General features: G+C 41.8%; 1 protein-coding gene across 3 annotated transcripts in view; it reads right to left on the minus strand.

Annotated features, from left to right (window-relative positions):
* The window catches only part of GABPB1 (GA binding protein transcription factor subunit beta 1), a 75504-nt gene that overhangs the window by 46567 nt on the left and 16138 nt on the right, over window positions 1-12799 (minus strand). For 2 of the 3 annotated variants that reach the window (XM_068275378.1, XM_068275381.1), the window contains exons 2-6: window positions 8285-8367; window positions 5329-5436; window positions 4651-4818; window positions 2876-3070; window positions 1424-1535 (exon numbers count right to left, since the gene is read on the minus strand). In XM_068275378.1, the coding sequence (XP_068131479.1) occupies window positions 1424-1535; window positions 2876-3070; window positions 4651-4818; window positions 5329-5436; window positions 8285-8314 (613 nt within the window). In that variant the 5' untranslated portion in view covers window positions 8315-8367. The remainder of the gene's footprint in view (window positions 1-1423; window positions 1536-2875; window positions 3071-4650; window positions 4819-5328; window positions 5437-8284; window positions 8368-12799) is intronic. The other variant, XM_068275379.1, reaches the window with a different exon arrangement.

The raw sequence follows: 12799 nt of genomic DNA on the forward strand, positions 1-12799 counted from the left end.
ATAACGTGTCCAGGATACACTCCAAACAGGATGCGCACCAGCAGTTAAAACTAGGAGAATTCTGTGGGCGGTAGAGATGATCAGAGAACTGCAGATTTTTGGGTTGTTGTTGCAGTTTTGGCTGCATCTGTAAGCAGATTGAAACTGGACAATTGCAATGCAGTTGTAGACAATTTCACTTGTTCCATTTTCAGTCTTCATACAAAGTGCAACCAAATTTGCTTGAACTCCAGAAAATTAGCATTTCACTGATCAATTCTGAGAACCCTTCTGAGGTTTATACAGTTGTCCTTTAGGGCCTGTTTCCACTTGTACCTGGTGTGCGTCTCTGAGATGCATGCTTTCCGGGACTTGTTTCTTATGGGAGTATGCATGAGTTTCCTTCTAGCCATGCCATGCACAGCTACAGGGAATCACATGCGCAATGTGAAATTATGCGGATGACCGTCTTATTTTAAAGTGCACACAAATTCAGAAGCAGCTTACTGATTTCATTAGGTTGCGCTTCCCCGTCTAAGTTTGCGTGCGGGGAATTCACACAAGTGGAAATGGATCCAAACACTATGCTGAAAAAAAAACAGATCAACACAAGGCAGGACAGCAGCTGAGTGGTTAGCACTCTTGCCTTGCGCTCCTTATGTCCTGAATTCAATTCCCGCCCACACTAACTGCTTAGTCTGCATTTACTACATGCATTTGCTGGTGTTTCCTCCAAGTGCTCTGGTTTCCTCTAACATGTCAAACCATACTCACTCACTTCATATTCCTTTTAGAACTTAGGGAATACCGGGTTTTGATCTTGATAGTTCAATGTACTATCTAATTGGTCTGTGTAATCAGTAGGAACTGCAAATACTTACAGCTGCCTCAGAAGCAAATGTATGTTCCAGTTAATTAGGAAGTGCCCTTCACTAAATCAAATTATTACAGTAATTAAAATATATGAAATGAGAGTGATTTGAAGGAAAAAAAATGGGCTTGTTTAACCAGAATTACACTTATTAATTCTCACTGGACTGCTGACATTTCCATAGTTAATGCACACCTGAGAGGCTTGCAATGCCCAAATATAAATACCTCAGGAGGAGGAGGCGGCCTCTGCATCCTGGAGAGGCTTCCCCCGTCCTCCTCCACTGGCTCCACCCACTGCTGAGACCCCAGAAAGCATGCCCACACAGGCGCCTGCTCGGGGTCAGTGGAAAAAGCCGAGCCATATCAGTTCTGTGATACTGAGCATGTGATTTTTTTCAAGGGGGTCTCAGGTCTGGAACTCTGGTGGAGACGGACAAGGGAAGCCTCTTTTGAATCCAGAGGCTTTCCCCTCCCGAGGCGAGTACCCCTTAGGGGCACTTTTTTCACTACAGGTAAACGTTAACATTGCTTTGTAAAACCGTCTGTCCTTTAAACCATCTCATTTTCCTACCTGTCAGGTTTACAACACCTCCGGGTCCAATGAAGAACTGTGGTGTGGCTGTGTGTATCGTTACGGTTTCTGGGCTTTCAGGATTTGTATTAATTTGGTTTTGCATTGCAATCTAAAACAAAAAATTTCAAAAACAAAACAAAAACAAAATGCAAACTTTAGTTAGAAACATACACGGCACGAGGTAGAAGAGGGTAACACTTTATAAAAGTATACAAGGAATAAATATTTTGTAACTTTGAACTAATTTTAACAGTATTACCGTATATACTCGCAAGCAAGCCGACCCGCATGTAAGCCGACCCCCCCACTTTTACCCCCAAAAAAGGGAAAAAATGATTGACCCTCATGTAAGCCGGGGGTAGGAAACGCTGGCCGCGTGATCCCCCCAGTATGTCCCAGTATAGCTAGTATAGTGCCCAGTATAGGTAGGTAGTGCTCAGTATAGCTAGTAAAATGCCCCAGTATAGCTAGTATAGTGCTCAGTATAGCTAGTATAGTGCTCAGTATAGCTAGTATAGTGCTCAGTATAGCTAGTATAGTGCTCAGTATAGCTAGTATAGTGCTCAGTATAGCTAGTATAGTGCTCATTATAGCTAGTATAGTGCTCATTATAGCTAGTATAGTGCTCAGTATAGCCAGTATAGTGCTCAGTATAGCCAGTATAGTGCTCAGTATAGCCAGTATAGTGCTCAGTATAGCCAGTATAGTGCTCAGTATAGCCAGTATAGTGCTCAGTATAGCTAGTATAGTGCTCAGTATAGCTAGTAAAGTGCCCCAGTTTAGCTAGTATAGTGCCCCATTATAGCTAGTATAGTGCCCCATTATAGCTAGTATAGTGCCCCATTATAGCTAGTATAGTGCCCCATTATAGCTAGTATAGTGCCCCATATAGCTAGCATAGTGCCCCATATAGCTAGCATAGTGCCCCATATAGCTAGCATAGTGCCCCAGTATGGGTGGGTGGGTAGGTAGGTGCTGTCCCTCCCCGCTCCCCCCGCGGCTGCCGCTGCTATTACCTTAAACGGCGCCGCTTCCTCTATCCCCGTCCTCCTCCGGTAAGTAACTCATTCACAGCAGCGCGCCTCTCGCTGCTGTGATGACGAGGAAACCATAGAGAGCGGCTTCCTGTAGCGGCGATGCCGTTACTATGGGAACCGCTCTCTATGGTTTCCTGCGTCATCACAGCAGCGGGGGGCGCGCTGCTGTGAAAGTGTGAATGAGTTACTTACCGGAGGAGGACGGGGATAGAGGAAGCGGCGCCGCTTAAGGTAATAGCAGCGGCAGCCGCGGGGGGAGCGGGGAGGGACAGCACCTATCCACCCATGACTCGCAAGCAAGCCGACCCCCCAACTTTTGGCCCACTTTTGGGGGGGTCAAAAATTCGGCTTGCTTGCGAGTATATACGGTAAATAAAATTTGAAGCAAGTCATAAAAAATAAATAAAATTACCTGTAGTAATTCTGCAATATCATCATTTCCATTATCTACAGAGATATCAAAAGCGGTTTTACAGAACTTGCTCTGGCTGTGCACATCTGCTCCATACTTTATCAAAAGCTCTACAACTTCCTGGTGATGGTGTTCTGTTGCCCAGTGAAGCGCTGTCATCTTCAGCATGTCTTTAGCATTAATGTCAGCACCATGCTACAAAAACACAAAATCGTTTCATTCAGACTGTACCTGAACCGTTGATGTAAAATGCACAAACACTGTCTGCAATGCAAATTGTGATATGATATTCCACACAATAACTATCTAAACATCTACTTGAACAAGGGATTTAGGCAGTAGTATCTATTAACACTGTAAATCTTAGTATCACTTTACATATAAATACTGGCTCATTCAGTGGCGTAGCGAAGGAGCTGTCACAACCTCCCCTATTGCTACGTCACTGATACTTGATTATTATACTTGCTTAGATGTCACAGTAACTATTTTATAAATATTGTCACAAAAAAAAAAAATAACAGAGAATAAATGCAGCAGTGATGGTAAAGAATGCCTTTCTATATACAAAAACACCTTCGATATTTTCCTAGAAGTGTCCATTTAAAAATAAATACATACTAATATTTTATGCCATGTTCCTTTGTCAAGGCATTGACTATTTCAGTTACTGTATATACTTGAGTATAAGCAGACTGCCCAATTTTTACCTTATAAAAAAAAACAAAACAAAAAAAAACAACCAGGAAAAAATGATTGACCCAAGTATAAGTCAAGGGTAAGAAATGCGGCCCCTACTGAAGGCCACCTAGAGCTCTCTGATCACTAACCCAGGAATCTAGACCCCAATCACAAATTGCAGAGGGGGCCCCATGATTTGCTTCTGCCCCTTTTCTTAAAGTGAACCTTCGGACTAAAAATCTACTTAGCAGCGCTGAAAAGGCTTGGTGTTTCTTTAACAGTTTCACAGCATCAGAACTTTGTTTCTATTATACAAGCCTCATTTTTAGCTGCACAGAAGAAAACTGCCCGGGCTTTTTTCCCCTGATGCTGTGCAAAGCATGATGGGATTTCTGATGTTGTTGTTCTCGTTCTGCTGTTTTGGTGCAATTTTTTTTTTTTTACATTTTGAATTTGACATTTGAAGCCTAGCGTGTGCAGCTGGGAGGGGTTATCAGGACACAGGATAGTTGGAACTGTGTCTCCTGCTCCTTGTCACCTCCTTTCAACCAAAAAGATGGCTGCCCCCATGAAAAAGATGGCAGCCCCCATGAATCACAAACATTTGCCTGTTCTTTTAAAACAGGATGGGTAAGAGATTATATTACCTATCTATTCTAATTAACATAACTAATGTAACTTGATGACAGTATGTTTGTTTAGGCTGAAGTTCCCCTTTAAGCACCTTGCAGTGGGAGACTTTTCTTGCTAAGAGGGGGCATATAGAAAACAATAAGGTGCAAGATACTTCTCCACATGGATGAAAATGCTGATAATTGTTCATTCCATGACTCCCCTCCCCCCACATGCAGAGCAGGGCATGACGGAAACGTTCACATATTGGTTCCCACTGCCAGGATTCCTCTTTAGCTTTACCTTCCCTCTTTGGTACAGGCAACTAACAGCTGGTCCTAGACTTAGGAGAGCTTTCTACATAACAATTCTGCAAAAAATAGCAGAGTCCTACAATGAGAGTGGAAGTTACAATTGTGGTAATAGTTCCACAGTTTTGGAAACAAAGCTTTAATACAAACCATAACAAAGTGGGTTCTCACCTTGATTAATACTTCTACTATGTTTGCATGTCCTTCTGAAGCCGCCATATGCAAGGGCGTTCTGTCCACTTTAGTACGTGCATCTCTACTGACTCCTGCCCTAAGCAATACTTCTGTTGTGGAATAATGTCCATATTGAGCTGCTAGATGAAGTGGAGAAGTTCCAAGCTGGACAAGAAAAGCAAGAAAATTAACCATCCACACAAAAAGAGATTTGCAAATTCCAAAGCTGTGTTGACCCCATATTTTTAATTATTAAAGGGAACCTGTAGTGAGAAAGGTATGGAGGCTGACTTTATTTCCTTTTAATCAATGCAAATTGCCTGGCTGTCCTGCTGATCCTCTACCTGTAATACAGTACTTTTATCCATAGACTCTAAATAAGCATACAGATTAGTCGCTCTGCCTGAAGTCTGACTAGATTAGCCACTTGCTTGTTTCAGGTGTATGATTTAGACACTACTGAAGCCAGAAAGATCAGCAGGAAATAAATATGGCAGCCTCCGTAAACCCCTGACTCCAGGTGCCCTATAACAATTAGTCTAGGTTTCTCTCTACCACAGCCAACATTCAATGCCATAAGATGGACATGCTACAGTATATATTATTCACAAGTTCTAATGATTGCAGATCTGGAGTAAAAATAAAAAGTTACAGTGTATTACACTAAATACTTACCCAATCTGTTGTGAAAGGTGCTCCATTTGCCATTAGAATGCGGACTTCATCATCTTGACCAGCCTTCGCAGCCTCTAAAAGCTTCTTTCCCAAGTCTACCAAAGACATCTATAAAAAAATGAGAAATACAAATGTCTGAGATGTTTCACAAATATAATATATATATATATATATATATATATATATATATATATATATATATATGACACATACAAGCATATAAATGATCTGTGGAGTGCTGATCCATGGAAGGCTCAAGCATTCTCCACACTTTTGACCAATGGTGAAATGCAAGTCAAGGACATGAAAACATTTGTACACAGCATGAACTGTTCATTTTAATCTGTAATGACTTTTAAAGAATTTATGGTATCCAAGCTCCAAATATTAATATAATACTATAAAATAAATCATATTAGCATTGAACAGGTTGGATTAGATATTCTTGGTGTGAGTTAATGGGTTTCCAATACGGTGGTATACAAAGTCTGATGATGTAGTGGTTAATATCCCTGATGGCATGAATTAATTTGCCCCCAGGAATGACCTTCACAGTACAGTGGTTGCTACTACTGATAATGCTATAAATGAGGCAGTGGCATTTGCAGCAGGGGTAGAGGTGAAGAAGACCAAGATAGACATGGAACAGAAAACACAAGAGGGGCCGTAAGAGCAGAACATTACAGGCAGATGCTATGGAATGTAGTCAACTTCATCTAGGAGGCTAGTTTCATGAATTATGTGCAATATAAAGGAGTGTTTTGTCTTTTTTTTGGGGGGGGGGGGGGGGGTTGTTAAGAAATGACAATACAGGCAAGATAATCCAGCATGCAGGGGAAATGGGCATTGGTGTTACCCCTCATTGCCAGGGTTGCTGATGGATTTTTATGGTCCACCACCTGCCTTTGGTCTGTCCTCTGCTCTCACTGTCTGATGCAAATGACGAATGACACATGACTAGAGGCAATAACTAAAAAGCTGAATCACATTTTTGAGAAACAGATGTAGTAAAGATGGGGCAGTTTGGGTCAGGTGGAAAGAAACCTGCAACAAAATATGGGGCGTTTCAGAGTTTTGGCAGCATGTGGCCATGCCTAAACACACTTTTTTCTCTCTTTCTTACCTACTTTTTGTTCATCTGACTGCAGCATTAACCCTCCCATTTGAAAGAAAAATTCTGGAGATAGCACTGCATAGCAACTAGTTTTTTTGCTTCATTTCCAGAAAAAGAAAAAGATTTTCTACATTTTCTGAGGTTTTCACTAAATATTCCCATACGTTCTTAAGATTTATATTGGGCATAGGGACTATAAGAGTAATATCTATATTAAATGCCCTATTTATACTTTCCTGGTTATCACAGTATTGTGACATGGAATTATTAATTGATGAAGATATTCCCAATGCAAAGCTTCCACCACTGTAATACACGGCAAGGTTTGTCCTCCAAATTATAACTAAATTTCCCAGTTATTAGTCATTCTGTATCATGTAATACAGTAGAATTCCTGATACTAAAAAACTCCAAGGGACCTGGCCAAGTAGTTTACTATGCCAAACGTTTACTATATCAGTATTTGTCATACATTGTATATTCCTAGAGGTGCACGATCAGGACTTGGGGACCGAGTTTACTATAGCCAAGTGTTTACTACATCCAAGTTTACTAGAACAAGATTGTACTGTATCTGTTTAGGTTACTTGATGGAACCTGACCAGCAACAGATTACAGACTGCCCAGTATATGATACTACAGTATACACTCCACAAGAAAAAAATATTAAGAACTGATTAAAGATCTGCCTGACCACTGTGCCAGTTCATAATACAAAAAAAGCACTATTGGTATTGCTCCAGGAGCTAAAGTAGCTATATCTATGTATTGTATATATGGTCATTTTAGCTCGTTAGATAACTGGCACTGAACAGTGGCGCACATGTGGCCCACAAGGGCAAGCTCCCCCCACGTCCGCATGCACGCCCGAATCCACCCATGCATGTGGCAACGGCGGCGGCTCTGAGCCCAGATGCACATGGACACAGCCCATAGACGCAGATCCCAGGGCCTTTGTTAGGTAGGATAATGGTGTCAAAAATATTGTAGTGAAGTGCAAGGTGGAAAACTAATACATCATGGTTTATAAATAAAAGCTCTTATCTGAATCTGTTCAGTGTTAACTCCTGAGAAGTTACATACATTCATTGAAAAACTGCAGTATGTACACTTGGGGAATACATGTAACAAAATGGTACAGGAGTCAGGATTGGTCTATGAGATCCAAATCATTCTTTTAGCCTTCATGAGATGCTTTTTGTGTGATACAAGGCAATGAGAAACCTTACCATAGCTATAAATTAGGACTAAACCAACTGATTTTAATTTGCATTGAGAGGGGGCAGGATTGTTGTTGTTTTTTAAATACCAACAGATTTCAGCTGGTTTGATGACTTCCCATGCCGTTTTGCACATGCTTATCTTTGCATGTTTAATATTGGTTCCCTGTGTCATTCCTCCTTACTACACATAAGTTATGGACTTATTTGTCTTCATTTCTTTGCATGTGTGGATTACCCGGGTAGTTGCCAACAGCTGGTGTAAATTAAAGTCAATATTCTTATTAGAAATATATTTACTAGAACCCCCCCCCAAATATATTCAATACTCATTTTCTATAGCTTAAAAAACACAGTGGTCCCACTAAGATGATGGGCATTGTATTAAAGAGACATAGTACCAAACATTGTCTATGGTTTTGGAGGGGGGAAATGCGGTTGAAATCTGATAAAAAGATTAATCACGGTTCTCCTTATTAAGGCAGGGCTGTTGAGCCACTAGATCTACCCAGAGCTTTGATTTAATGGAAAATAGCACAATATGACCGGATCTGCACTTATAACATTTATTAACAAACAAGACTTGTTTAACATTTTGAGCAAGGAGTTTACTTTTACTTACATTTGGTTGGAATGAGAGCAGAATAGACATTGCTCTGCTTGACCTGCCCACCCACACACATGCAGGAAGAATTTAAAGCAAACCTGTAGAAAAAAATATAAAAAATAATGTACATACATAAAGATAGAGGCACCATAAGGTACCAGACTGTACAAGTATTTACCATGTATACTGCCGCTGGCCACCCCCACCACTCAAACACAACACTACTCTCAGTATGTGAGCAATCCATGACCAGGCCTAAGCATGATCACTTCAGGTCATGTAAATGCTGTAATATTTGATTAATTGAGATTGCAGAGACTCATGAGGTGGACAGCGATAGCACAGATGGTAAGCAGTTGTATGTGCTTTTATGTATGTACTTTTTCATTTTACTACAGGCATACTTTAAATACATGAAATGGGTTCAGTTAGTGGCAGCTTATATAAAACTATGAATGGTTAGCTATCCATCATGTTATACTTCAAATCTCCAAGAAGAAATATGTTGGAAAAAAATAATTTCATTTAGTTATGAAGTCAATAAAGATAGACTAAATAATATTAATTTTATATATATATAGCTAGTATAAGACCCTGCTTACATATTTATATCTAACTAGTTACTTAGACCGTTTAAAAATGGGCTAGGACTGTCACTATACCAATGCGCGCATGCTTGCACGCGACGCCCGACACACGCGTGCCCCCGTGACACCCGCCCCTTCTGGTCCCGTCCTCCGTCTCTCAGCACCGTCGGCAGTGTCTCTGAGTCTTGTCCCTGCACATGCGCAGTGCTAAAAAGCACTGACACAGGGACAAAAACGGACACAGAGACACTTGCCAATTACAGTGGCTTGCAAAAGTATTCGGCCCCCTTGAAGTTTTCCACATTTTGTCATATTACTGCCACAAACATGAATCAATTTTATAGGAATTCCACGTGAAAGACCAATACAAAGTGGTGTACACGTGAGAAGTGGAACGAAAATCATACATCATTCCAATCATTTTTTACAAATAAATAACTGCAAAGTAAGGTGTGCGTAATTATTCAGCCCCCTTTGATTTGAGTGCAGTCAGTTGCCCATAGACATTGCCTGATGAGTGCTAATGACTAAATAGAGTGCACCTGTGTGTAACCTAATGTCAGTACAAATACAGCTGCTCTGTGACGGCCTCAGCGGTTGTCTAAGAGAATATTGGGAGCAACAACACCATGAAGTCCAAAAAACACACCAGACAGGTCAGGGATAAAGTTATTGAGAAATTTAAAGCAGGCTTAGGCTACAAAAAGATTTTCACAGCCTTGAACATCCCACGGAGCACTGTTCAAGCGATCATTCAGAAATGGAAGGAGTATGGCTGTAAACCTACCAAGACAAGGCCGTCCACCTAAAGTCACAGGCCGAACAAGGAGAGCGCTGATCAGAAATGCAGTCAAGAGGCCCATGGTGACTCTGGACGAGCTGCAGAGATCTACGGCTCAGGTGGGGGAATCTGTCCATAGGACAACTATTAGTCGTGCACTGCACAAAGTTGGCCTTTATGAAAAAGTGGCAAGAAGAAAGCCATTGTTAACAGAAAAGCATAAGAAGTCCCATTTGCTGTGCCCCCCACATGGCTTGTGGCAAACTGCAAACATGTGGAAGAATGTGCTCTGGTCAGATGAGACCAAAATGGAACTTTTTGGCCAAAATGCATAACGCTATGTGTGCCGGAAAACTAACACTGCACATCACTCTGAGCACACCATCCCCACTGTCAAATATGGTGGTGGCAGCATCATGCTCTGGGGGTGCTTCTCTTCAGCAGGGACAGGGAAGCTGGTCAGAGTTGATGGGAAGATGAATGGAGCAAGATACAGGGCAATCTTGGAATAAAACCTCTTGGAGTCTGCAAAAGACTTGAGACTGGGGCAGAGGTTCACCTTCCAGCAGGACAACAACCCTAACATAAAGCCAGGGCAACAATGGAATGGTTTAAAACAAAACATATCCATGTGTTAGAATGGCCCAGCCAAAGTCCAGATCTAAATCCAATCAAGAATCTGTGGCAAGATGTGAAAACTGCTGTTCACAAACGCTGTCCATTTAATCTGACTGAGCTGGAGCTGTTTTGCAAAGAAGAATGGGCAAGGATTTCTAGATGTGCAAAGCTGGTAGAGACATACCCTAAAGCTACGTCTACACGTAGCGATGTTCCTTATCAATCGAGCCGCTGATGCGGCTCGATTGATAAGATCCGACAAGACGGATCTTGCTACCGCCGATTCCCTGCTTGTTTGGCGCCGGCGGGGAATCAAATGCGACGCACGCGCGGGCGAGCGGGGATGCGGAAGAGGCGATCCGGCGGCTAATCGAGCCGCCAGATCGCCTCGTGTAGATGAGGCATAAAAGACTGGCAGCTGTAATTGCAGCAAAAGGTGGTTCTACAAAGTATTGACTCAGGGGGCTGAATAATTACGCACACCCCACTTTGCAGTTATTTATTTGTAAAAAATGTTTGGAATCATGTATGATTTTCGTTCCACTTCTCATGTGTACACCACTTTGTATTGGTCTTTCACATGGAATTCCAATAAAATTGATTCATGTTTGTAGCAGTAATGTGACAAAATGTGGAAAACTTCAAGGGGGCCGAATACTTTTGCAAGCCACTGTACATATAGAGATGGATGTAATTTCCAGACTAGAAGAGGGTAAATCAGCACTGTGGGCTAGTCAGGCTGAAGAAGATGAAGGTACCTATACATGCTGCACCTTATCTGGTTACCTATACTGGGGGCTCCTCCACTTACTTATACTGGAGAACACATCTGGCTGGCTACCTATTCTGGGGGCTACCTAATACTGGGCGCACCTTTGGCTAAAACATCACAGTAGTTTGCCTTGAGAGCTCTTAAACCTGGAAACTGCCTTACAAAAGGGAGAGACGACGGCACCTGACAAGATGTTATCCCAAAGAGACCCTGACAAGCTGCTGCTGGAGACCTGCCTCTAAAGAGGTGATGTATTCTTCATTGTAAAGGGGTGGTATCTATCTAAGGGGGCACTATATACATAGGTAATTGAACACAGATTTCTAATACAGATCGAGGAAATTCATATACAAAGAATCCCAAAGATTCAACATTCAAGATATTGAAGAACCTTTTAGGATTCAGATCCGGATTCATGAAAATTTGGGAATCGTCTCATCTCTTAAAAAAAAAAAAAAAAGCAATTCAAATAAATTCTATTGAGAATAAAAAGGCTACCATTTAACCTGACATTTCTTTTAAATAATTCTGAATAAATCAAAGACAATAGTGGGCCAGTCATGACCCTCTCATATTGAGGTTTATTGTCACACGAATTTGTTACGGACTTCTGGACATTGTGTGGACATCAGCTAAGTGATTGGGAAGCTCTGACTACCTTGCCTGCACCAGTTCTTTGATCCACAGTGACTTCCATACCACCAGGTTTGTTCTGTTTTGTACAGGTACAGTTTATATACTTGTACTCTAAATTACATTGCCGTTAAGATTTTGGCTACAGTATTTTTCATCTGAAGTGGGTATATAAAGCACCAAAAAGCCACTTGTGGCCCTTCTTGTCAAGGAACATGCCAGTCTGTGTGTAAAAGCCTGGAATGTACAAAAAGTGAAAACTGGAGCTAGTCTGCTTTCCATTTCACTTTTACAATATTCTTCCAAGTATCTTAATAAAGGGGTTAAATAAAAGTGGAATGAATTTTTTTTTCTACTGTAGGCAGTGCAGGGTGAGGGAGAGTGAAGCGCCCGTCACTCCAGGCAACAACGGCACTGATCCTAGCAGTCAGAGTAGTCCAATGTTGCTCTCTTCCGCGTGCCACCCAAGGATCTACAGTGCAAAGCAGGGATGTGGAGCCGGTGCAAATATCCACCGACTACGACTCCTCAGGTTAAGATTCCACCTCTAATTTTCATATTACAATCTTGTTGATTGAAAGTGTGTAACATGAAATGCATCTCTTAACTGCCAACGCTTAGGAAATTTAAAAGACAACTTAACTGAGAGGGATATGGAGGCTGCCATATTTTATCCTGCTGATCTCCTGCCTCTAATACTTTTAATCATAGACTAAAACTAGTCCTTGGTAAGAGTGCTTGTAGAAGGTACAGACAGGAACAAAGAACATCTATCAGGCCCTAGGCAATGTAACTGTGGGTACATGTAAGAGTGATGTGCAGGTACTCTGATGTGCAACCTCAGACAGATGAAATTAAAATTTTATACATACATTGGGCTTACTCCAGCCCCCTTCAGGCTAATCAGTCCCTCGCTGTCCTCCTCCGCCACCTGAATCTTCTGCTATGGGTTCAGGTACTTGAGCCAGTCAGGCGTAGTGCGCATGCACACACTCCGCCACTGGGAGCGTATTTACACCTGTGCAGCATTATTGGGCAGGTGCAGAATGTTCCTGGCTGTGGGAGCGGCACACGGCCGGACTGTGCTGACTGGCTGAATTACCAGGACTCATAGCAAAAGATCCAGGTGGCGGAGGAGT

This window comes from Hyperolius riggenbachi, chromosome 3 (assembly GCF_040937935.1).
Source record: "Hyperolius riggenbachi isolate aHypRig1 chromosome 3, aHypRig1.pri, whole genome shotgun sequence".
Classification (NCBI taxonomy): domain Eukaryota; kingdom Metazoa; phylum Chordata; class Amphibia; order Anura; family Hyperoliidae; genus Hyperolius; species Hyperolius riggenbachi.